Source organism: Amborella trichopoda, chromosome 10, assembly GCF_054954075.1.
Source record: "Amborella trichopoda isolate Santa Cruz 75 chromosome 10, AtrichopodaSantaCruz75HAP2 v2.0, whole genome shotgun sequence".
Lineage (NCBI taxonomy): Eukaryota > Viridiplantae > Streptophyta > Magnoliopsida > Amborellales > Amborellaceae > Amborella > Amborella trichopoda.
The window spans coordinates 44286208-44312932 of NC_142345.1; the positions used below are offsets into that span (position 1 = coordinate 44286208).

Here is a 26725-nt window from a genome sequence, read left to right on the forward strand (position 1 = left end):
CTAGAAAATAAAATATGATTTGAGGTCCTAAACTACTAAAATTGATCATCTGGGGTTGTATCTACTCAATCTTAAGATGCTATTCTCCTAAGAGCACATTTATTGCATCCAAAACACCCACACACATACATGAGACTGGTCCAAGGTTTAAGAGGTTACATCCTAAAATTTGGGTCCTAATAATTCTCTTGGGGTAATAAGGTTCTGATAGAGGCAGTAAATGTAAGATGTACTCCCATGGGGGCATCTAATCTATTTGGCTGCTCTAGCTTTGGAAATCAATCATAGGTTAAAAAACTAAAAAGAGTAGAACATATTGAAGAATGCAACCTACTTGGGTCAAGGAAATAGATCTTTAAATGGTTTAATCACATAATTTGTTTATAATCTGGAAGAACTAATAACCAATCATAAAATAAAGGCCTAACCACCCTTAAGGCTCTCATTGTTGCTATTGCTAAGGATAATGATGATGACAAATACAAAAACTCTATTAAAATATTTAAACCATATAAACAAATCAATGAGGTGGTTATATCAATAATTTTAACCAAAAGCAGTTACTTTATAAAAAGTATTGTTTATACTCGAAACTTTTGGCAGAATGATATCATTTTCGCCTGTTTTTTGGCCTAAACTAGTCAAGATCAGAGTGATAGAGAATGGATCCTGACGAATTGCTCTCAGGGCGAAAGCTAGGTCAAACGGCCCTCTTTTGTCCGGACGGCCAGCCCTGAATTGCCAAGTCTGAAACCAGTTCAGAAATTTTCGAAAATCAAGATAAAAGGGGGAAAGATTTTATCTTAAAAAGGTTCAAAACATAGCAATACCGAAAACGAAATTAAAATGAACAAAATGAAAGAACCCGAGGTTGATCCCCAGGGCCCAACACCTGGAGACGACGCCAATTCAGGACCAATTCAAACATTACTTCTCCTGAGCTGTCAGAGATTTGCCAGTTGAAAGGGTGATAGATCTATCAGGTCGGGCAATTGACGAGCATGAAGAGAGCCAGGGGTCTGGCTTTAGTGGGTTCTGTATATAAGATAAGTGTAGGTAAGATTCTGGGTGTAGGGAGGTCTGGAGGGATTTTGGGATGACAATCTTAGTACTGAATTAGCTTAAAAATCAGGCAACCAACTAACCAACCCCTTGTAATGAGAGGTTCTAGCTCCAATTTTTAGGCGAGTGTTATATTCAATCATCGTCCAAAGTTTATGGCTGGAATTTGGGCCGTTCATGCAGCCAACGTGACGTTTACGCTCGTTAACGCAAGTATTGGACCCGTTCGTTGTAATGATTATGGGTCATGTCGCTGATATTTTGATGTTACGGCCCACATGATTTTGGGCGGTTCCATGCTATGTTCACAACAGAAATGTCAACGGCATTGCGGTGTACTTGATATTTCGTTTTGGCCGTTTTGATCTCCAAATGAGGCTGTCAGTACTCATGGTGGAGATCCCACCGGTCATGATGGAGCCAACTTGTTATCTCATAACTTGTTCTTGGGCAGTTGCTTCAACCAATTGAAGGTCGCTAGATTATCTAACGGACTTGCTAGCTTCGTTAATACTAATGACGAATAATCATTAGTTGTCAGTTTCCGCATTTCCATGCTTGGCGAATGACAGTTACTTCAGCCAATCAGAGGGTGGCGAAATTGCCACCTTCGTTCATGTTGCTTGCGGTCACTTTTCAGGTAATGATTACTTTTTTTTTATTTTGATGTCAGGCGGTTAAACCACCTTTCTTGGTCAATCAAATCTCGATGCGATTTAACAACATTAACATTGGCGTTAACAATATTGGAACGATCATTGCGCTTGGAATCGCCTTAGGACGAAATTGGAAACCACGTTAGTTCTCTCTCTCGCAGCTACTTATCTTAGGCCCGGATTTACCCCTTTTTGGCCCCTTTTTCTTTCTTGGAGGTTTGTTGAGCCTGCTTTACTGAATTATGCACTCTGCTTATGGTTTTTATTGGGTATTTGATGTAGATTTCCGTGATGGTTGTCTTGGGGGTTACGGGTCCACATACAGTTTTTTCAATCGGGATTGGGGTGTCTACAAGTATTTCACATGAATGTTTTCACATGAGCCTAATAATCTAAATACTTCTTCTTTGTTCTGAGTTCTAAATCTAAAACAAGTTTTTGGTTAGTGGGGGTGTTGGGGTTATTTAACCCATTAAAGTCACCATGCTAAAATGAATAAACATGCCCACCTTTTTCTAGTTCCCAACCAAGAAAATTAACTTTTTTATAGAAAAAGCGTGTTTTGTGTTTGAAACTTGCGACACTGGTAATTTGTCTGAAATAACTTAACTTGTTTAGGGTTTCAAATCAGAACAAGGGCTACTAGGCATTCTCTAATAAAATGTTAACAAGGTGCCCAATTGAAAATAATATAAATAGTAACAACTTTATTAGTAAATACTGTGACCATTTTATTTGATAGTTTCATTGACTATTTTATTTATAAACAATACTATTAAGGAAAAATATATGATGCATCATGACATACAATTCAACTCTCCAAAACATCAAACATCCATCTCTAAGATGTATTTAAAAAAAGGGAAATTTAAGAAATACTAGAAAATATTTGTGGAATTATGAGATGCCCCATATTTTCCCAAACCTTACATAGAAGTCATATTGTCTCTTTTTTATTTATTTATTCCAAATTTTATCTTCTAATGCTGTAAATATCAGACCAATTTTTATTTTTTATTTTCTAAACTATATGGTTATCTGATAGCTTAGGGGTAAGTCCGATATTTAAAATATCATATTACTATAAAGGTGGGTTGTTCGATCTCCATTATATTTGGGGATTGTCTACAAAGAGACCATTTATCTTTATTACAAGGACGTCAGAACTATTCCCACTCATTAGACTCACATTGGATGGCTTAAGGTGAGTCACAAAATCCGATTTTTTTTTTTTGAACTTTGTGTCTATTCAATGATACTCTTTCAAATACTCATTTTAAAATTTAAAGGACAAAAATGATTGCGACCTCCTTGTACAATAGGTAAATAATATTTTTATATACTTTTTCTTATATTTAATCTAGAAAAACAATTCCATTGTAGGTGTCTTCCTCTATTTTGGGACAGCCGAATGTTTCAAATATTAGACCAAAACAATATTCTTATTATTTGGTTTAATAGCGGTCCAATGTTTGAATTATCGGACTGATTTTGCTTTTTAATCTATATAGTTGGTCCAACGTTTGAAACATCATACTATTTTTTTCTATTTTTTTTGAGAAAGAGTTCGTCTCATGGTTTTTTCCTATTTTTTTAGAGAGAGTTTGTCTTATGGCTTAGAGAGATTTTGAGATTTAGAGAGAAAGATTTAAGTATTAGAGTGAGAGAGTGGGAGGAGCCAGTAAAAGAGCAAGGGGAAGTAGCGGCTGTCATCATCGTGTGGACATGGGTATGCATGCTGCCTGCAATTCTCATCGATCCATCCATGGCCATGCAAGTAAACTTCTTTTTGAAATGAAAAAGAAAAACTCAAGGAATAAGCTAGTCAAATGTCTGAAACATCGGACAAGCTACTTTAACAAAAGAATAAGGCTTGGAACTTTCATATATCAGAGAAAGCGATAATTAAAAACTTGCATATCTCTTGACAACAACAAAAATCAAAGCTTCCATCCCAGTTGTTTGGTCGTTTCCTCATCCTCAACATCTCAAGCTTAATGTTGAAGGGGCTTCTTTCCAAAACCGGGACAAGCCAGGTAAGGGTGGGGTTATCAGGAATGGCGATGGTATTTTTATTGTTGCTTTTGCCATCCCCTAGGCATTGAAACAAACAACTATATGGAATTTTAGGCTTTAGAATATGCATTAATCTAGCCCTTGAACTTCAATATTTTCCTTTTCAAAGTGAAAGTAATTCGTCATTGCTTCTAAATGCTATTCATGGCACCGTAGGGCTTCATGAGTACTTCCCACATTAGTAGCCAACTGTTGTCACAAACTTTTAAATTGTTGGTGTAGCATTTTTCATATCTACCGTGAAGCTGACATGATAGCAGATACACTTGTTAAGAAGGGATAACTCTCTCTACTGTTACAGTTTGACGTGCTAAATTTCATTTCTTTGCCTTCAGCTCATCATTTGGCTGAATTGCCCTATGATACACTTGTTAAGACGGGATAACTCTCTATGTTTGAACAACCCAATTTTAAGGTGATCTCGATGTGTAAAATATCAGATTGGCTCTAAATTTACCAACCACACAATTCTAAAGAATAAAAAAAATAAAAAAATACGTTTAATATGGAAAAAGAGGCAACAAAATTCGTGTAAAATTTTGGAAAAATATGGAGCATCCCAATACCAAAAAATATTTTATGATAGTTTTGTCCATAAAATAATATCCCTACCAAAAACTACAATGAACAGTGTCAAAAAGAAAAAATTTCAAAAGTACAATGGAAAATTCTTTAAATTATTTTATTTCTTCATATCATGTTGTCAAAACTCCTAAAATTGTGATCTAAAAGCCAACCCTAAAATAAAATTTAAGGGGGGTCATATTTAATTAAAGAGTAATGATCATATGAGACCCTCCCACACCCATGTGTGTAGGATCCTAAATGATCACTATTAAATTTGGTTTAGATCTCTAAAAAAATCAGTCCTAGATTTGTGTCAAATTTAATGGTGATCATTTGAATTCCTACACATATAGATGTGGGAGGGTTTCATAAAATTATTACTCTTAATTAAACCGCACATTTAAATAGAGGATTACTCTTAATTAAACCTCACATTTAAATAGAGGATGCACATGACTCATCAAAACCCTATCCTACCAAAAAAAAAAAAACAAGAAAAATTTTGCATATTGGAAAGCTTTTATGATTAGCCCAGTTCCCCTTATTCAAGGGAACACTAAGGGCACTTCAGATATTTTTAATCGAAAAAAAAATGAAATGAGAGGGGTTTTATTGTGGGGCAAGCTTTGCATAATGCCACTACTCTCTCTCTCTCTCTCTCTCTTCCCATTTCTCTCTCAGATTGATCCACTTCCCCAAACTGGGGTTTAGCAGCGTAGTTTCTAATCACTGATGCGAATCCTGATTCATGTGGAAAACCCTAATCCTTCAAATCACAGATAAGTGGCTGTCTACGTTCTCTAAATCTCTAATTTTTTTTATTTCTCTGTTACTCTTTCCACTGTTTCCTCATCTTTCTCTCTCTGAACATCTGAAACCAATACTCGGTTTCCCATTTTCTCTCGCTCTCTCTCTCTAAACTTTCGAAACCAATCAAGGTTTTTTCACTCTCTCTCTCTCTCTCTCGCAGAACATCTGGAACAATCAAGGGTTTTTCATCCTCTCTCTCTCTCTCTCTAAATTTCTGAAACAATCAAGGTTGTTTCGGTTTTTCTCTCCGTTTTTCTTCTACTGAACATCTGGACCTAGACAAGGGTCTTTCCTTTTTCTCTCTTTTCTGCCCCTTTCCATGGCTTCGGCTGGAAACCCAAATCAAACAGGAGGCTTTGATGTTCAAAAACTTTTCAAACCAGGAAACCCGTCAAATATGAACCCTAATCAACCCTCTGGTTATAACCCACCGCCTTCAGCTCCATTTCCACCTCCTTTTAGCTCTCCCCAGGTCCCAAACCTCCCAAATTTACAGTCTGGTCCTTTCTCTTACCCACCCCAAAGCACCCCATTCCACCCTTACTTGCATTATCCCCAAGATCAGATTCCAAGCTCTCAACCAATTAGAACTCCAAATTTTCAGAATACTCCACCTTTTACAAGCTCCCCTTTGCCCCCAATTCACCCAAACTTCACTCAACCCCAGTCTGGCCCTAACCCAGGTGCTAGATTAATGGCACTTTTGAGTACCCACTCATCAGGTGAGCCTCTTGGTCCCACAAATTTGGAGTTACCCCATGGCCCAATATCCTCTGGTGATAGCAATTTCAATCAAACTACTGCTTCTCCTCAAATAGGTTCGAACATTTCAAGTCCTCCACCTGCTCAATTTCCCGCAATTCCCACTGCTCCTCCTGTTAGTTTAGCCCCTCCTCCAAATGCCCAACCTAGTAGAATGTCTAGTAGTAAGCTTCCTAAAGGCAGACATATAAGAGGGGATCATGTTGTGTATGATGTCGATGATAGAAGGCCTGGAGAGGTTCAACCTCAACTTGAGGTGAATCCGATAACAAAGTATGCTTCGGATCCGGGGCTTGTTGTTGGTCGACAAATCGCAGTCAATAAGACTTACATATGCTATGGTTTGAAGTTGGGGGCGATTCGGGTTTTGAATATCAACACTGCAATAAGATCGTTGCTTCGTGGGCATTCTCAGGTTGATGCTTCTTTTATTTGGTGTTTTCAGAATTGGGTTCTCATTTTTTTGTTATTTATTTATCCATTTATTTATGCATTTTGATTATGGGGTTCTCACTAATTGTTGTGCTCTATAATTTTTTTTTGTCGCGATTTACTGTTATTATTTGGAATGCAAAGAAAAGGGTGTAAAAAGTAATGCTTTGTAGAAGTTTCATAGTGTTGCATTGGTTGATATTGGTTGGAGTCTGACCTTGATTGTGCTATTCCCTTAAATTAAAACTGAATAGGAAGATGTATTTTTCATTCGGATTGGTATCTTGAAATGTGAAAATTAACATATTGCATTTCGTGGAATTGAGTTAGAAATATAAGCATATTTGAAGGAACTCTTCTTGGATATTATTATCATAGTCATTTACCTATTTGTGTTCTCTTTCTTTATTTATTTATATTGTTTGCTCTCAATTGATAGAATTCTAGGACTTCTCCTGTTGTGATAATCTCAAATAGCCTCATTGCAATTCATCGAGATATATGTCTTCTGAATCATATTCCTATCCTTGGTATTGCCACGAGTCGGAGAGATTGCATTGTCAGAGCATTTTCCTTGTGTCTCAGTTTTGTTATTGTTAAATGTGATCATGTCATCCACTGGGGAATTGCTTAATTAATATTTTGTTGCTGAGAGACATTAAATTTAAGAGGAGAGGCTTATATCCTTTGGAGATTAGATGTAGATTTAGTAAAGAGTTATGCTCATTTTGGCATGTCTTAATCTAGGAAACATTCTTGATTGTTTTTGTGATGGTTTTGGAAATGTGATTGGTGATTTATCAGGATTTCACGTCAACTCTTACACCTCTGTACGATCCTTCTTTAAGTCTTATATGTGTAGTCTCAAGGTTCACATTTAAAGCCACATCCTTCATAATGCCTCATTTGCTACACGCGGTTGGAACATTGGGTTAATGATGCAAATATAATTGACCTTTGCAGTTTGATGGTAGGAGCAGAAAAAATCTAGAAGAAAAAGATACTGGTTTCCTACACATTAACATACTAATATAGGTCAAATAAAAGAAAAGAAAAGAAAAGGAAGCTGTTGTATTCACACTTCACATTAGGTAATACACTAGAATGATGAAATTTGAAGAATCAATGGACTATTCTTTCCACTATACTTGATATAAGAAGATCTTCTGCATGTAAAGATAGAGCTAAAACTGGCAGATATCTTGTAGGAGATTCATGAGCTGCAGAATGGATTATGCATCACACAAATAGAAATACAAATGGTGAATCCTATGTCTTTGTCTCTAGTGAAGTGGTATCAATCTGTTTTGATGAAGAAGTGTCTTTGTATCTTGATTTCTGATTTTTTGGGTTTTTCTTTGAATGTTTCTTGGTGCACATTTTTTGATCATCTTAGTCATACTACTTGATATATGCTCGTTCTTCTTCAACGGAATCTGTGTACTATAAAAAAAAATGCTATGAATTGGTTCGATTCCCTAAGAAAGATAGCAAGGTGAAACCTATGCATGTTATGGAATACAATAGTGGATTTAGTAGCAGAGTTGCTTTGGAGATAGGTGGAGAAAAGGATTTGATTGATAATAATTTAAAATATTTATTAAAATTTATTAAAAATTCAAGTACACCTTTGAGACTCGTGGTTTTATTGATTAATGAATTGCTTATGTACTTCATAAAAGAATTTGTGTTAATTACTTTTAGAAGAAGGTTATTTATATGGCTAAAAGATGTTCGATGTGCTAAGTGGTGTGTGAGAGTCATAATTATTTTGTTGATTTATCTTTTGCAAGTCAATACGGCAGTCCATATTGGATAGGCTATGTTTTAAAATATCTATTAAGAACTCATTACTTGAATTGATGAAAGCATGGTATAAAGCTTAAGAAAGAGTGTTAATTACATGATCTATGACTTATAAAGGAAAAAGTTAATTATAAGACGTATGACTGTTGAGAAAGAGACCCTTCGTAGGTATATTTGACTCAGAAGGCCCATATAACAATAAAGAATTATCATTCTCAAAAAAGAGAAAAGAATTAGTCTGCAAAAATGGGCAGATTGGAATAAATGGCCATTTAGAGAGGAACGAGTCTTTTGGATACCAAATGGTAGGTTGTAATTAGAAGCCAGAGATTGAGGGTTCTATTTATCAGCTAGGATATATTGAGAAATCAGAAGAAGCTGGGATAGGTGGTCAACCTCAGCATTGTTTCTTATAGCGTCTAGGTGGGCTTTTAAACTTAAAGTAATTTTTTTTCTTTTTGAGGATCACTCTTAAACTAAATTGTTGATTGCTCTTCTTGTTTGCAGAGGGTCACTGATATGGCTTTCTTCGCAGAGGATGTGCATTTGTTGGCAAGGTTGTTATTGTTTATTTTCTCTTTATATGTTTTTGCATGTTTTATTATTGGCAAGCACTAAATTTATTATATGAGCAGTGCAAGTGTGGACGGCAGAGTATTCATTTGGAAGATAATTGAAGGCCCAGACGAGGAGAATAAGCCACAGATTACAGCTGACATTATCCTAGCCATGCAGATAGTGGTAGATGGCGAATCATCTCATCCACGCATATGTTGGCACTCACACAAGCAAGTAATGCATCCAAATTTAGTCGTAGTTGCTTAAAGTACACTGTTAGTTGTTTGAATATTTTCTTTAGGTACTTTTGTCTTTCTTCCAAGATTTAAAGCTGTTTTTAAACTCATACATGAACATAAACACAAGATACATGCACCATATACATGCATAAATATACACAATATCGACATGCACACATATATATAATTTTATACATGTGTTTTGTTTAAGTATGTAGCTTTTATAAATGCTTGGACTTCTAGAATTTACATTTACGAAACCTAGTCTTTGATGGAACCTTTGTGAACAGGAAGTTCTGGTGGTTGGCATTGGGAAACATGTTTTTAAGATCGATACGACCAAGGTGGCAAAAGGAGATGGTTTTGTTGCTGAGGACCCTATCAAGTGCCATGTTACCAAGCCTATAGATGGAGTTCAATGTATTGGTACACATGATGGGGAAGTCACGGATCTCTCAATGTGCCAATGGATGGCAACTCGTTTAGTTTCAGCATCTACTGATGGCACGGTCTGTACATAATTCTAGTATGCTCTGCTGCACTTAGTTATTTAAATAGACCTCCCTAATTTTATATTGGTTTGGAACTTGGAATATATGTGCTACATTCTTAGGCTTACTAACCAACGTTTTCATCGTTCATTTTTCCTTTGGTAAGTACAGTTTTGTCGGCACATTCTTTTGAAAACCTGTAAAAAATTATGGAACTATGTCCTATTGTTGTTACTTTTATGCTATAGAGTTAAGCAGTCAAAGCTTTTATATGCATGTTCAGAGATATCTGATAAATATGGAGAGGTGCACAAAGGTCAGCACGGCACAATGATGTACTAAGAAACTAAAAAAAAAAATCCAAAAATCTTAATTCCTTCTACGTTTATGATTCTTACTTTGTATTTGTATTTTATTTGTTATAATTATTCAATAGCTGGAGTTAAAAAATTATTTAATTATGTCATTTGGTAGCTGGAACTGCAGGACAACTTTATGACTTGTAAATGTTGTAACAAACAATCCTAACTAAACTCCAAACAAGCCCCAGACCTTTAAGAATTGATTGAATGGTCCTTCTATGAATCATAACTGACCTAAACAATGTCTTTGATGCTACTTTTCTCGTGCTTGAAAATTTAGCTAATGAGACAGCACATGCCTCGCATGTATGGCATTGTGTGTTATCCGTTAGCAATGTGCAATATGCACTTCTACTAATTTTCACTCCCATTTCTCTAATGGCTGCAAATATGTACTTGTTTATTGAAAGTGTCATGCTAAAAAACTATCACAGTTCAAGTATTTAAAATAGTACACATATTTGTCATAACGTGGCACCACTTGGGTTGTAGATGTGAGTAATGGACAAATGCACAACAGTTCTTATCAATCATGTATCGAGGAATATAAGTTGTAAGTGCCCATTCTTATACAGATAAAAAAGGTAAGGTACTTATTCTTATCAAAATCTAGGAGTTTTCTGATGGAAATCTGGTGAAGGGATAGGAGGTGTTCATCAAATTGCATCTGATTTGCAAAAAACAAGAATGTGTATAAGTAACACTTCGAAGGAACGGGAAAACCATTCATCCAACAAGAATGCTTTGACTACTACACTACCAATCAAGGTTTCGGAAGTCGGCTCGGCTGCATAATTTAGCCCCTAACCTGGCCAAGTTACTAGATTTAGTCCGACTCCCATAGTGCTCCGAGCCAGGAAATAGCAAAATGATAACTGAAAAAAAAAAGAACTTATGAATGCTTTGACTACTACACTACTGATCAAGGTTTTGGAACTCGGCTCGGCTGCAGAACTTAGCCACCGACCTGGCCAAGTTACTCGATGGAGTCTAACTCCTTAAGTGCTCTCTGAGCCAGGAAAGAGCAAAATGATAATTTTAAAAAAAGAAGAACTTATGACATTCCTGAAAAAATTGCTAGAACTAGGAAAAATTGTGTTTGGACACTATCTGGCCTAGGTAATCATCCCTTGGCTGAGCTGAGTGACTTGGGCTAGTCCACTTCGAGTCATATATAGCGCAAAAGAGCCTAAAACATTTAAAAAAAATAGAAAAAATGTGAAAAAATAAATAAAAGGAAAATAAAACCAAAACAACCTTAGACAATCCAAATAAGCTTAAAAAAGTATAGAAAAAATAGGTAAAAAAAACTGATTTATGGATGGGGAGATTGTAAAAAAAATCCAAATAAAAAGAAAATATAAAAATAGGGATTATGGCAAAAAAGAGTTGCCAATCATTTACAAAACTTCCAAATCATATAAAAAAAATATACACTATTCTCATATCTTTTACAATTTTTGTAGATTTTTTTTTAATTTTTTCTATGTACCCCAAGTTGTACATATAACTTGGGGCAACTCAGACTTGCCCGTAGGGTGAGTCCAAGTAACTCGGCCGAGTCACAAAACACTGAGGGAAAAATACGTAAAAGGATAAACAATGGAAAAAAAGTATATCAAAAGATGAGGAAAATTCTTTCGAAAAGTAAAAAAATCAATAAACTGGTATAAGTCATTTCTCAAAATAAATGGAAAGAATAGTAAACAATATTAAAAATCACTAAACAATCATTAATATATAAAAAACTACTAATAAGTCAATTATAAGTGATTTTATAAAATATTAGACTAATTATAAATGTGTTGTAATCATTTTTAGTCAAATGCTATATACCCCCAAGTTTGGAGGGTCTAGGGCCCTGCCGAGCCCGAGTTACTTGGTGAGTCCGAACCCTCTGGTCGACTTGCCTGAGTGGTCAAACATTGCTACCAACATAACATCATGTAACATTCCCTTTAGTTACTGAGATCCAGAATCTCACCCATCTGGTTCATGATCCTGCACAGGTGGTCTATCTTCCATTGTACTGGCCTGTCTTCCATTGTGCTTGCCTAATGACATTAAGTAAAACTTGGTGGACCTCTTACAGGCTGCTCAGTAGATCCTTCCATCCCACTATTCTGGAGTTCCAGAAACTTGTTAGACAAGATAAGACATGTAGAACTGTACCCTGGTAATAGCTTTAAAAAAAAAAAACCAAAGCAAAACTAAGGATGGTGCACATCCTAGAAGGGCATGGATTCTTGACAATGATGCCATCAACGGTGAGTTTATGTCCTTTAAGTTGAGCATGCTTCAGCAAATGTGATGCCTTTGTCTCAGCTTCATTGGATGCCAATGGCTGCCACTCATAAACCCTTCATCTGCCCTATCGGGACTAATTAATAATGAGTGCCGAGAGAACACAGAGTGTTGTATCTGCTCTCTAGCAACGTGAGTCTTTTGACTATGCTATTGAAAATTTTGTTGTTCTGTTCTTTCCTAATACCTCAGAAGATGGTTTATGTCCCACATTTTCCAGAGTAGTGACCTTGCTAAAGGAATGGATGGGAGTATGGGACGATAAATAGCAAATGAAGATACTATGTATGGCATCACACGCTTGCTCTATCATGATGTACGAAGAAACTAAAATGACTAATTTGTTTTTGCCAATAATAATAATAAAAAAAAGATAAAGCAAGCAGCACAAGGGCAAGGTGTCAACAGATTATCCGGTCTTTTCAACTTCTCTGCATGTAACAATTTTGTGATTTAGAAGCCCCAGTTTTGAAGATGATACCATTATGAAAATATATTTGTATATGTGTGTGTGTGTGCGTATGTGTGTGTGGTATTGTATTACATCAAAATTTGGTTGTACAAGTTTGCACCATTTAGCTCTTTACAAAATGGGCATTTATACACCAAATTGTTGAAATCGTAAGAGGTGATTTATACATGCCATCTTTGGCCAGTCAATCTGGCACGTCATGGAATTATGTCCATGAACAGTGGAAAGAGACCTGAGGTTATTCATAACAGTAAATATTTCGTTGAATACATTGCTTAAGTGCCATGAATAACTTGTGACAATCTTATTACCAGCGATAATTCAACAAAGCATTCTCCTGCATGGAGAGGCCAAGTTGTTCCACACTAGTTGGCTAGGAGATATTTACCCCGAAAAAAGTTGTCTAGGAGATAACCTAGCCACTCTTTTGTCCTTGTAAAGCATGTAAGAAGAACCTGATGGAGAACGATGCTCTTGCTGGCTAGGAGATATTTGCCCAAAAAAAAAAAAAGAGTTGGCTAGGAGATAACCTAGCCACTCTTTTGTTCTTGCAAAGCATGTAAGAAGAACCTGATGGAGAACCATGCTCTTGCTGGACACTCTTGGAAAGCCTCTGTGTCATTATAGAGGTCAATCTAGAACAAAAGGCTGAGCCAATTTCCACTTTAAAGCAAATCCCAAGGGTGAACTGAACCCCTCCAAAACCTAGGCATGATGGCATAACCGCCTGGAACCTGAACAACTGCACTTCATCCTTACAATGTACCTTACTATTCTTTGACATCAGTGAGTCATATGTTTTGCCCCTTGTCAATCCCTATCTCCTTAAAAACCTGTTATTCCTGGAGATATTACATTCTATGGTTTGTCCATTTTCCTTTCATTAATCCAAAGTTGGTTGACCTTCATGCTTTGTATTGAACCAACCAAGCTGCAATTATATCCTGAAAACCTTGATCCGTAGACCATATTTTCGAGTTGGAAGGGCCAAAAACATCAAATGCAACAATTAAAAGAACATCATAATTCAAATGACTCTTTTATATGTTAAGAGTCTGTTCACTTATCACGATATAATGAAAAGAAACTGCTTTAAGAAGGCCTTGCATACAAGAATTCAAGGGAAACTATACTTTGTGACTTTTTGTGATACTATTAAGAATCTGTTCTACTATCGTTATATTTTAAGAAGAAACCAGAACTAATGTTTGGTGTGAGTCTTGTGACGGTTTTGGGGAAAAATCTCCCTTTATTATACCATCTGCAATTTTCTAATTGATTGGAATCCATGAGATAGTCTTTTTGTGGGTGATTGGGACTCGCAATTCTTTCTTTTTCTTTTATCTTGTTTGCTTATATGTATTCTCTATGCAGGTAAAGATCTGGGCAGACAAGAAGTCATTGCCTCTTGCAACTCTAAGGCCCCATGATGGTCAACCTGTTGGTTCTGTTGCATTCTTAACCTCCCCTCACCGCCCTGATCACATAGTTCTTCTAACTGCTGTAATTTGCTCATTTCCTTTATGCCCAGCATTTTGTTTATTGATATGGTGAAATATTCTTGTCCTCTAGGGCTCCCTAGTTTGTGGGTGTGAATATTGTATATGTGATGATAGGTTAGCTACAATCTGGATAAGATGAGCGAAAGTAGACTTAGGTGGGCTGGCCACATACATCGTAGGGCCAATACAACACCTGTTAAGAGGTGCAAGTCAGTTCAAGTGAAAGGCTCAAAAAGGGCAGGGGGTAGAGCCTAAAAGGAAATGGTTGGAAGTAGTGAGAAAATATATGGTGATTTATGGCCTCACTGAGGGTATGGCTCTTAATAGAGCAAAATGTTAGATCAGGATTCGTGTAGCCGACCCCTGTTAGTTGGGAAAAGGCTTCGATGATGATGATCATTTCAGGAACCTTCTTCAGATTCTGTTTTATGTCAATGATAATATGATGGAATACAATGGACTATGGAAAACCATTGTCCATTGTGTTCATGACCTGTTGATCAAATGATTTATGCTGATGGAAGGGGAGTTTGGGTACCCTCTTCATAAGGGTCGTGTCCTTCTAGTGGATCCCCTTCCATCTCCAATCATCATTTCATCAGGTGGTCATGCACCCAATGTAGTATGATTTTACCATACTCCAACGGGCTACTATTACTTGCCCTTATGTCAATTATGCTGATGCATTTTTCAATGTTCAAATTTTTTTACAGGGTGCTCTCAACCGAGAACTGAAGTTGTGGGCCTCTGCTGGCCCTGAGGGATGGCTTTTGCCAAGTGATGCTGAACAATGGCAGTGCATGCAGACACTGGATCTGTGGAGTTCATCTCAACCTCAGCCTGAAGAAGCATTTTTCAACCAAGTTGTGGCCTTACCTCGTGTTGGCCTCATCTTACTAGCAAACGCAAAGAAGAATGCTATATATGCAGTGCACATAGAATTTGGATCTTCTCCTTCTGGTACTCGCATGGACTATGTAGCTGAATTTACAGTTACAATGCCAATTTTGAGTTTTACTGGCACAACCAATGGCTTACAAATTGGGGACCTAGGTATAATTCAGGTATATTGCGTTCAAACGCAAGCCATTCAACAATATGCCCTAGATTTATCTCAGTGTTTGCCACCACCATTGGAGCACTTGGGGTCAGATGCGGTGTCTGGTCTTTGTAGTGCTTTTGAGGCAGCAAATACTTCTTCCACCTATTCTGCCCCTGATCCATCTCCTGAAATGGGGGGAATGCCAAGACCGAGATCACCTCTACCTGTGAGCAGCTCCGAGAGTGCACCTATGGCTAAAGGTCCTGTATATCCCAGTCCCATAGAGGTCCTTAAGAGTCATGAATTGGGTACTTCGAGTTCAGAAGTGAAGCTCTCGGGCTTGGCTAGTGTAAGTTCTGGCTCTGAACTGGGTAACATTCCGGTCCCACCTCCTCCACTGAGTCCAAGATTATCAGGAAGGTTAAGTGGTTTTAGAAGTCCTAGAACTAAGAGCTTCGAGGAAGGGGCTGGTGGAGACCAGTTGGTTCATGAATACTCAGTTGAGAGGAGGGTCGAGGCCCTTCCTAATGCCCCCTCAGATGATGGCTCAGTAAAGGAAGAGAGAAAATCTACCCATACTGAAAACTCTGTCGTTCCAAGTGCTCCCATGTTGTTCGAGAAATCAGAAAACATGATAACCTCATCTGAGAGTTTAACAATGAAGATATCTTCTTCTGATAGTTCTCTAGTTACCCAAGATTTGAGAGGAGGAGAACTACAGGTCCAAGATGTGACTGTCAATGCTGAAGCCAACAATGAAGAGGTTGAAGTCAAAGTAGTGGGAGAGAGTGGGCAAGATCAAGTAGAGGAGAGGGGAACTCTTGCTCCATTTTCTGAGAAGACTGAGAAATGCTTTCTCTCTCAAGCGTCTGATATCAGCTGTGAAACTGCTAGAGAATGCTTTTCTTCTACTGAAATATTTTCCCTTGAGGAGCCTCGCCAAGTGGAGGAAGTGGGAGTTGTAGAGGAAAGAGAGCAGTCTTCAAGTGCTCAGGTAGAAGAACGTCAGGGAACCCCAAAGGATATAGCTATTAAAATGAACGAAACTTCACCAAATGTTAATGCAACACAATCTCCTTTATCAGCTGGAAAAGGGAAGAAACAAAAAGCAAAGCCATCTCAATCAACAGCACCAAGTCCTTTTAATTCAACAGATTCTTTAAGTGGGGACCCTGGTTGCAGCTCAGCTGTTCCTTCAACAGAAGCTGTCTCCTCTCAGATTCTTGCCATGCAGGAGACCCTAAATCAGGTGAGAATCACTTTAGGGGTTTAGCCTTTAAATAGTATCATGTGATGGTGGTAAGGAGGCGCTTAGTTACTTCTATGCATTCATCTATAATTGATAACTTCTAGAAAGAAATATGCAAAATGAATATTAGTTATGTAGTTGTATGGTGAAATGATCTGTAACAAGTTTAAAACAAAAAAATCTATTCTCAAGAAACAGGGAAGATAAAGCGGTTGTTTCGAGGATGCGAAGGATTTTCTGTTCCTGTTCCTAATTATTTTCTACTCTTTTCTTTGTCATCTCTTGTGTAATACCCCTCTTATGCATTCTTTCTTTTATGCTAGTCTCTGAAGTTTGCTATAATGTATTGAATATTTTTATTGGTAATGTGACTACTCAAACAGACCCACTGCAATTGGTATATTTTTTAAGATGATAATTTTAGTTTAAATGAAGTGTTCATGCCAACTCAATTTATATTTCCTTTTCTGTTTCGATAGATAATCTTCATTGTATTGGTATTCTTATTCAATTTATTTTTCAGCTTGTTACCATGCAAAAGGAAATGCAGAAGCAAATGACTGCAATGATCTCTGTCCCAGTTGCGAAAGAAGGCAAGAAAATAGAAGCAGCAATTGGTCGAAGCATGGAGAAACTTGTGAAGGCCAATATGGATGCCTTGTGGGCCCGTTTCCAAGAGGAAAATGCGAAGCATGAGAAGGCTGAAAGGGAACGAGCCCAACAGATTACAAGCTTGATCACAAATTTTACAAACAAGGAAGTGCCTGCCATGTTAGAGAGGACTAAGAAAGAGTTGGCTACAATGGGACCAACAGTAGGCCAGGCCATTACCCCAGTTATTGGAAAGATGGTTTCTTCTGCCATTGCTGAATCTTTCCAGGTTTAAATTCTTTCTACTTTTTGTTATCTCCCTAGTTTCTGTGTGCTTGTCTATGTTTTTCCTTGTTTTGACTGGGATTATGTGTTGTTAAAGCAAATGTTTGTGATTCTTGAGAAATCCACCTCTGTAATTTGGAGCTTATCCTGTACTATAATGAAAGACAAGCACCTACAACATGTAAGAGCTTCCCAGAAACATAGGTGAATCTTTTTTATCGTAAAATTTTCAGATCATCCTTGGACAACCCCAACATCATTTCTATAAGAGGGAGTGGAGGGGTGGAGGTGGGGGGGCGCTGGGAGACTTACTGCGAAAAAATTGGTCCAAACGAATTGCCTCTCAAAGATTGATTATGAATGTCCATTTGAGGGATGATAGTGCATGGATCTAAAGATTTTAAGAAACTGGAGCATTTCTTCTATTGGAATTGTTGACAAGGTGAATCAGTGGTGAAAACTTTCAGATACAAACCCTTATTTTTTTTAGGGGCAACCGACCACCTAATACCTTATAGCAAAAAAATTAGCACTTTGACAGTACGTTATGATTTCCAATAAAACCTGATAAAAAGATTTACTTTGTTATGTGCTACTTATTACCTTGATGATACTATGCCAATAATACTAATAATAGTTCGAGTATTCTTTCCACCAAAGAAAATTATGTTGGAGTCCAATGGTCACCATTGTATAATGGCATCCTAGAAGAATTTCTTTTAAAAAATATTTATTTTTAATGAACTGCTTCCCATTAAATCGATAAATAAAGTACTTAAGTTGCCTGAAGCTTTCGTTGCCTGATGTGTCCAAATAATATAGTGTTCATTCCATCAAAAGAAATTCTAGGGCTCATCCTTATTAGATTTTTTTAGTTTTGTAGCATACCACCCATTAGGATAAAAAAAAACAAATCATAGCTCCCCTCCCCCTGCCCCAAAAAGAAAAGAAAAAAGAAGAAAAAGAAGAAAAGATAGCTTGATTGAAAAAAAAAAAAAAACTCATCCATATGTCTCTAATTGCTACTGTTTGGGTTCTGCCTGTTTTGCAGAAGGCACTTGGTGACAAAGCTATGAATCAACTGGAAAAGACTATTGGATCAAGGCTGGAATCTTCAGTGTCTCGACAAATCCAGTCACAACTTCAAACCTCTGTGAAGCAAGCTATCCAGGTCTGTGAGATTATTTCGTTAATCATGTATCTCAGGGAAATGTCCTAAATCAATATTACCCCTGGAGTAGTGGAAATATGTCTATGATCTGTAATACTTTGAGGATAATGGTAACTAGGTGCTGAGAATTTTTGTGCAAAAAGTATGCACAGCAAACTACAGCGAACATGGAGAGAGAGAGAGAGAGAGAGAGAGAGAGAGAGAGAGAGAGAGAGAGTACCTGCAAGAGTAATCAGTTAATCGGTTTACTTTTTCACAGAGAGAGAGAGAGCGAGGGAGAGAGTACCTGCAAGGGTAATCAGTTTAGTTTTTCACAGAGAGAGAGGGAGGGAGGGAGGGAGGGAGAGCGAGAGTACCTGCAAGGGTAATAAGTTTGTTTCTTTGTAAAGATGATGGCATGGTTTGATGTTAGCACAAGTTTCTTCAAAGCTCTGTAATGGTTATTGAAATTTTGGCATTATTTTTGGAGATAGGTTACATTCCATGGGTGTTCCTTTATTTATTTGTACTAAAGGAATATGTCGCCTCTGCTCCTTTACAGTTGAACTAATTGTTTTAGTTCCTGAGCCTTTTGATACCTGAACCTTTATATTTTCAGGATGCATTGAGGTCGAGCATGGAGTCTTCAATGATACCTGCATTTGAGGCATCGTGCAGGGCCATGTTTGAGCAAATTGATACTGCATTCCTGAAGGGAATGACAGAGCACACTACTGCTGCTCTGCAGCAATTTGAATCAACACATTCTTCTTTGGCCATGACATTGCGGGTATGTATTTTTGTAAAGTTATATGCATGCATGCATGGATGAATGAACTTTCTGCAAACAGTGCATATATTTATGTGTGCGTGTGTGTAGTGAGTGGTTCACTTTTTCATTTTTGGGTAGAAATTTTTTTTTAGGTGATACTTTGTTTGTCCTAATTCCTAATATGGAGAGAAGTTTAATTCTTTGCAAGTGTTTTGATTGACATAGTATAAAATGTAAAAACGTATGTTAGTTTATTTAGGGGACAAACTTTAAGGTTGAATCCTTCTCCCACATGTATCATTTATGTTTTTCACAGTGACTATAGATAAACACTGATTCATGCTTGAACTCGCATGGGCAGCATGTGTCCACATGCCTGTAGAGAGAGAGAGAGGGCCCCTCCATTCTGACATGATGACAATATAACGTGCTTTTTCCTGGGCTTTGTGCTTGTGCAGGATTCTGTTGCTTCTGCCTCGTCAATCACTCAGACATTGTCTGCCGAATTAGCAGATGGTCAACGCAAAATTTTGGCTCTTGCAGCAAACCAAAATTTGGGGAACCCATTGGCTAAGCAGCAAAGCAATGGTTCTCTTGCTGCTTTCCATGAGATGGTAATGTTTCTCATCCATTCCAAATCAGCATAACTAGGCATACTTGCTTTCTTTGTGTTTTCTTAAGCTTGTTTTTCATTTTGCCATTGTACTTGTCTTTTCCTTTTGGGTTCTTAACCTCGTTCATGATTTTGAAAAGTAAAATAATCATGAAATATATTGAATTTTGACAATCCTCACATTGACCTGTTTATTTGAGTGTATAGTAATGAATTTGCTGACTTGGAGGAGATGCTTTTTTTTTAACAGGAGGCTCCAGTAGACCCAACAAAGGAGCTATCAAGACTTATAGCAGAACACAAATTCGACGAAGCATTCACCAAGGCTCTTCAAAGAAATGACATTGCTCTGATTTCCTGGTTGTGCTCACAGGTAATTATACTTCAACCTCTGTTTTTGTGTCTCGCTGTGTTTCACATCAAGTAGTAGGTCCCACCATCTCTCCCATCACCATCCATTTATTGACGGGGTGGCGATCGACATTTGCGATCCCCTGGACATTCTATGGCTCTGCACATCATAGCATATTTTTCCAACCTCAATTCACAAAATAGAAATAAAAGTTAAATAAAATAAAATAAGTTTGGAAACTGAAGTTGTGGTTTTTTTCCCCTCCTTTTGCAGGTCGATTTGCCAGCCTTACTCTCAACTGTGCCATTACCCTTAAGCCAAGGGATTATCTTGGCTCTCGTTCAGCGGTTAACATATGATCTTGGACCTGATTCACCGCGAAAATTGACATGGATTAGAGAGGCTGCTTTGGTTCTAAACCCTACGGACCCCATCATCAACGCTCATGTGCGTGGTATCCTCGAGCAAGTTTACCAAATGCTTATGCACCACATGTCTCTCGCTACGAGCTCGTCCGACAGTAGCAACTTGCGTGTTGTCATGCACATCATCAATTCCCTTTTGTCAACCTGCAAATGATGGTGGTGGTGTTTCTCACTCGTCTCGTACATACATGGATGGATAATTACATACATGGAGGAATGCATATACATGGATGGATTGATATATAAATGGATGGGATTGATTGTCATGTAAATTGTTGGTAGGGAGAGTTATTAGTGAGTATGTACATTAGGGGATCCGAAAAAGTGTTTTTGTAGTTGTTTTCTCTTTTTGGTTTCTCTCACTCTCTCTCGCTCTCTCAATCTTTTGTTAGTGCTGAAAAGACTGGATATGCATTGCAAGGGGTATTGTAAAAGACACGAAGAACAAGTGTGTATGCCATCCAGAAATTCTTCAGTTCTGCAAATCCATATTTTTCCCTTTCCTTTTTTCCTTTTATAATTGTGCGTGATGTTTTGTTAGCATTTGTCTTCTTTATTCATTTAGACCTGTATGTCTGTAATTTGGAGGGGGGAGACTTCAACGGTGATTTGGAGGTTGTGTCGATGTTTTTACCCCGCCAAATTTTCGGGGGTGCAGTTGGCATGCGGATGCATCTCTAGCTGTAGAGGTCAGGTGCACTTTCAAATTTTATGATAAATTTTGATGTAAAATGTTATTAGGATTATTTCAAAATCTATTTTTATTTATAAAATTTTAAATTTCCAAAATGGTTAACATCAAGTAAATATGTAAACATATGAAAATCTTGAAAATGGATGGTGTAGATAATATTTTGTAAAGACTTGATAACTTTTTATTTTTTACGGTCATACATCTCTATGTCGAGATGATCAATCAAAGGGTTTTTCAACATTAAAATGACCTTTTTCGATGGATTCTTGAGTTTTACATTATAAGATTGTATCCTTATATGAACTTTTTTCAATTTTGAGAGAGAGAGAGAGAGTAAGAGAATTGCACCAAGTTTTAGAGGTTTTTTTTTTCCTCTGCTTTTTCTTATGAATGTTATTTTAAAACATAACAGTTTCGTGTGAAAATAATTGAAAAATATATTCACGTGAAAAAGTTCCTTCATGTGAAATATTTTCACATTAATTGGTCTTTGATTTCTAGGTCATCTTTTCACACCAATTGGTCTTTGATTTCTAGTGCATCTTTTCACGTAAAACTATTATTCCAAAATATTTTCATGAGAAACAAACGTGCCCTAAAGTTTCTTCCGGTTGCTCGACATAAGAACTTTATTTCTTGAAGTGGAAGCCTGGTAAGGGAGGGTTTATGGCAAATAGAGAGAGAGAGAGAGAGAGAGAGAGAGAGAGAGAGAAATAGAGGTTCTTATGATCAAGGTTGTGGTTTTTATGAGTCCCGTGACTCATGTATACATGCGCCCTCCCTTTACGATTCAATTTTTAGTCCTATTATTGTTTTAGACAAATAATCTCCGACATGAGGGTCATTAATATGTAAATTATAATAATTTATTAAAATTAAAAATAATATTCCTTGAAAAATAGTTATAGATGGTTGGTTTTGTTTTTTGGTGGGACCACCGCTTTCTTTCTTACACCCATCCTTGAGAAGATGCTATAGTAGACAAAACACCTTCCCATAAATAAATTCATTTATTGATGTGAAACACAGTGAGACCAAAAAGTGAATCATGAGAAAGAGAGGGGAGAGATTTTTCTCGTAATTTGGTGGTTCTTTCAATCTATCCAAACAAATAAATTCATTTATATAGAGATCATTTCTTGAATCGAAGTATTGTGAGCGAGAGTTCAAAGCGAATTCGAGAATCGAGAGTGTGAGAGTGAATTTAAAGCAAACTAATAGAGAGAGAGAGATCTCCTAGAAAGGTGCTTTGGATCCTAGGGGTCGGATACACTGGATCTAAAATTTTGGACCTGGACCCGACCTTTGGAGTCCAAAATTTAGATACATATCTGGACCAGTCGGGTATTGGGTATACCTGTTGGGTCCCGGTTCATTGATACCTTATGACTATGAGCTAACTTTTTTTGGGTGTGGTTTCTGTAAGGTTGCAACTTTAAACAATCCAATTAAGGCTCACCTCCAAATTTTATCATAACATGTAATTTTAGTGTAAAAAATTATTAGGATCATCTGAAAATCTATTTTTATATCTAATTATAAAATTTTAAATTTAAAAAATAGTTAAAATTAAGTAAATCTATAAACATATGAAAATCTTGAAAATGAACGATCTAGATAATGTGTTGCATGATGCACTTTTTCTTAAACTCAAAACCTTTTTTTATTTTTTTTTCATATGCATACATCTCAATATCGAGATGATTGGGTTTTTCAATATTAAAACAACCTTTTTCGATGGATTTTTGAGGTGCATCTTTATTTCCACATTTTAAGGTTGCAACCTTATATATACTTTTTCTATTTTTTTTAGGGAAAAGTTTATATAAGGTGGCAACATTAAAAAGTAGAATCAGGCACCTCAAAAATCTACCAGAAATGTTGTTTTAATGTTGAAAAAACCCTCAAATCAATCATCTCGGAATCGAGTTGTATGAATATGAAAAAAAAAGTTTTTGAGTCTCATAAATAGTATATCTTGCAACACTATTTTCAAGATGTTTATATACTTATAGATCTATTTGATTTTAACCATTTTTTAAATTTAAAATTTCTAATTAGTTAAGATAATACTGAGATTCTTTTACAACAAAATTACTTGATAAAATTTTAAGGTGCTCCTTAATTGGATGGTTTGAGGTTGCAACCTTATAAAAACCGGCACCTTTTTTTTTTAACCATCATATGCATATTAGGAAAAGCTTTCTATGTTCCCCCCACAACATAGAAGTTCTATGTTCGCCTACCATACAGCTGTCCAATTTTTATCAAGAGAGTTACTCACTGTTTGATCTTAGATCTGACGTCTCAAAGTATTTTTTTTTTAGTTTTTTTTAATATAATTTTTTTGAATATGAAATTTAATACGTGTCATCTACTCATTGGGCACACCTATATAAAATATGACAATAACTTTTCGATACAAAACAATGACCAAAACCCCTTGAAATTTTTAAGGGTATTTTGGTCATTTTATTCTATAGAAAATATTTTTTTTTTAATATTTTTCGTTAGTGTAAGTTTAATAGAGGAATAGATATACAAAATTTAGTGTCAAAACAGTTTATAAGAAAAAAATTAAAAATAAAAAAGTGTAAAAAAATAACATTATGATTGAGACAATCTTAGCCCTCCATTAAAAAATAAACGATTGGATAAAGGTAACATCGAACTTCTATATTGTAAAGGGACATAGAAAGCTTTCCCTATACATTATGACCCACATTCTTTACTTGAAATTCCTACTACCATAATCGTTGGCAACATTTATGCCTACCGCACAACATATATCCATATCATTTGGATCGGGTATAGGTCAAGTCCGGCTGAACATAGACCCGATCTTGAATATCCAGGTTTTGGACCCAAAACCGACCTTCTAGATCCAAGATTTATACCCATACCCGAACCCAAAGTCGAGACTACTCGTCGGATCCTGGGTCTGGTCTGCTCCGTTGCTAAGAGTTCTTCACTCTATTCTTAGCGAGGGGGAGAGAGAGAGAGAGATTTGTTTCTATTCGTAGCTCAGGTGGCTGAGTTAAATAAGCTTGGAAACTCCTCCGAAACTTCCAGTGCTACATTCCTCTCTGTTTCTCACTCTAGAATTTGCTTCTATCTCTACAGCCCATTGCAAACATAACAGACTGTTTTTCCTTTCAATTTGGTCCCTCTTTCCAGACAGAAATTGGAGGGGTAAATATTGAGAAAAGTAATACCCGATTTTTCGAGTGTTATAACTTTTTCATTGAAAAAAAAATCAGTTTATTTCTCTCTAAAATGAAGGAAGGAAAGTAATGCAACAAAAACACTCATAAAAGTAAAAGAATGTCTTAAAAACCATTTATCGATGTCGTATTCCGTTCAAAAAAAAAATATCATAACAGTAAAGAGAAAAAACAAAAGGAAGCTGTATCCTGTCAATGCCAGTAAAGACTGGGATTCTTTTCGTCATTTTCCCTCTAGAGTGAGGAGAATAAATAATTACATTTTTCTTATTTACAATAAAAGTCCGCCCTATGAGAAGCCGCCTCTGCCAGGTCAGTAAAAAGCTCAACAGAAACGTCACAGGTGGACGGAGGATTCCATCCTCGTTACGTCAACAACCAAATGCCGGCCGTCCATCACCAGCACTGATCCGTCTCCCACTTCGTCGTCCGAAACCCCCTTAGACTGCCATAGCCGTTTTTCATAGGCGGTTTACCGACACCAATCGAAAGGTCATAAACCGCTCTCTCCTTAGGATCGGACAGCGTAGAATAGGCATCACGAATCTTGATAAAATCTCTGCCGTTGGATCCTGCTGAAACCGCGTCAGGGTGAAACCGCTTTGCCAGTGTGCGGTAAGCGGTTTTGATCTCGGACAGAGAGGCGGTCTCCTTGACACACAGGATTTCGTAGAAGCTTCGCTGTTTTTCGGCTTGGAGATCGGCGGTTTCGTTCCTACAAGTGGTTTCGGCGAAGGCTTTGATCGACACCGAGAAAGCACTTTTGCGGCGCAAATTCGTGGCAGACAAGCGGTTTTCCGACGGGAATCCAGAGCTAAATCCATTGGATAAGCTAAGTCTGGTGATCGGAAATCGATTTCCCGTCAAGGAAAGCCGTTCACCGACGAAAATTGTTGGCGATGAAGCATACATTGATAGAGAGGGTCTTGAGTTTTGAAAGGTGAAGAGCCAAGGCCTTGTGAGGAGCTTTTAAAGGGGTCGAGTGTGGAAAATGACAAAAGGACCCTTCTCTTTTACTGGAAATGACAGAAGTAACCTTAAATTTTTGTTTATGACGAAAATGCCCCTAAAAGCAACGTAAGCGTCATTGCCGTCACGATCGTCCTTTTGGAGCACAGTGACTTCTTATGCCACTGACTATCGTAAATGCAGGAGGAGTAGTATTAAGCCTTACGACCATAGGGAATTGGTGGTTATCTGTGGTCATTCCCGTCCAATCAATGGATTGGACGGTGATGAGTAGTGAATGAGGTCCCACCATTAAAATATTTCACTCTATTGTATATCCCTCGCTCTCCACCACGATAAGTTCCATGTATTAGATAGCAGTGGTCCTGATCACCATTGGAAATTATTGAAATAAAGCTATCTTATTAACTATTCAATACCATACTCATGTTAAACCATTCTAACTCATGATCATGTGTACTCTAAATTAAAATTGGGTACATTATTGAAAGTAAAGCTCTTATGTAGTGTGTTAACCTTATATTATAAAACCAAGGCTCACTTAAAAAACTACTAGAAAAGGTTTTTTTGATACTAAAAAACCCTACATTCGATAATCTCATCCATAAGATTGTAGATAAGATAAACAAAGATTTTAAGTCTTAAAAACAATACATCTTGTAAATCATTATCTTATATGAATTGTCGATATTCAAGATCTTCAATGGTTTATAGATCTGCTCTTTATGCACTATTTTTTAGGCTTTAAAATTCATAATTAGGATGGAAATATATTTTTATGCTATAATAAGAGTTCCTGACACTGGAATTTCATCTTTTGGTGAGGTTTGAAAGTGTGTCTTGCTTTTATTGTTTCATGTTAACACCTTAAACTAGCCACCCACAATGTTAAATAGTTCAAATGTTTTTTAAAATATTAGCATGTAACCTTTCTAGAATAAAATCCTACATGTACATGTTGGGTAGTTCACTTTCTTAGATGCATTTTGTCCAAATTTCTCATGATTATATGATAAAAAGTTTTTCTAGAGCAAATTGATTCATATAAATTACTTAACGGTAAATGCTCTGAATAAATCCAACGAGTGACTAATAATCCTGTTATACGCAAAAAAACAGCTATCATGCTTTTGTCCGGCAAATCAAATAGTCATGTGATTTCAAAAGCGAAAGTCATCAAATGAATCGTAATAACAATTAAAATTATTGAAAAAAAAATGTTCAGGGGGGGAGGTCATCAAATGAGTCGTAAAAGCCCCG

General features: G+C 36.8%; 2 protein-coding genes across 2 annotated transcripts; one reads left to right on the forward strand and one right to left on the reverse strand.

Annotated features, from left to right (window-relative positions):
• Positions 1-4910: 4910 nt before the first annotated feature.
• LOC18447475 (enhancer of mRNA-decapping protein 4) lies at positions 4911-21063 on the forward strand. Its single transcript, XM_006857572.4, has 12 exons — positions 4911-6348; positions 8679-8728; positions 8807-8963; positions 9259-9477; positions 13972-14100; positions 14813-16390; positions 16914-17270; positions 18318-18437; positions 19036-19206; positions 19647-19802; positions 20052-20174; positions 20427-21063. Exons 1-12 carry the CDS (start codon positions 5491-5493, stop codon positions 20730-20732), a joined length of 4224 nt encoding a protein of 1407 aa, XP_006857634.1. The 5' UTR covers positions 4911-5490; the 3' UTR covers positions 20733-21063.
• A 3829-nt stretch (positions 21064-24892) lies between these two features.
• On the reverse strand, positions 24893-25408 carry LOC18447474 (Chaperone DnaJ-domain superfamily protein). The gene has a single exon (XM_006857571.4). The coding sequence runs from the start codon at positions 25406-25408 to the stop codon at positions 24893-24895; it is 516 nt and encodes a 171-aa protein (XP_006857633.2).
• Between the last annotated feature and the right edge of the window lie 1317 nt (positions 25409-26725).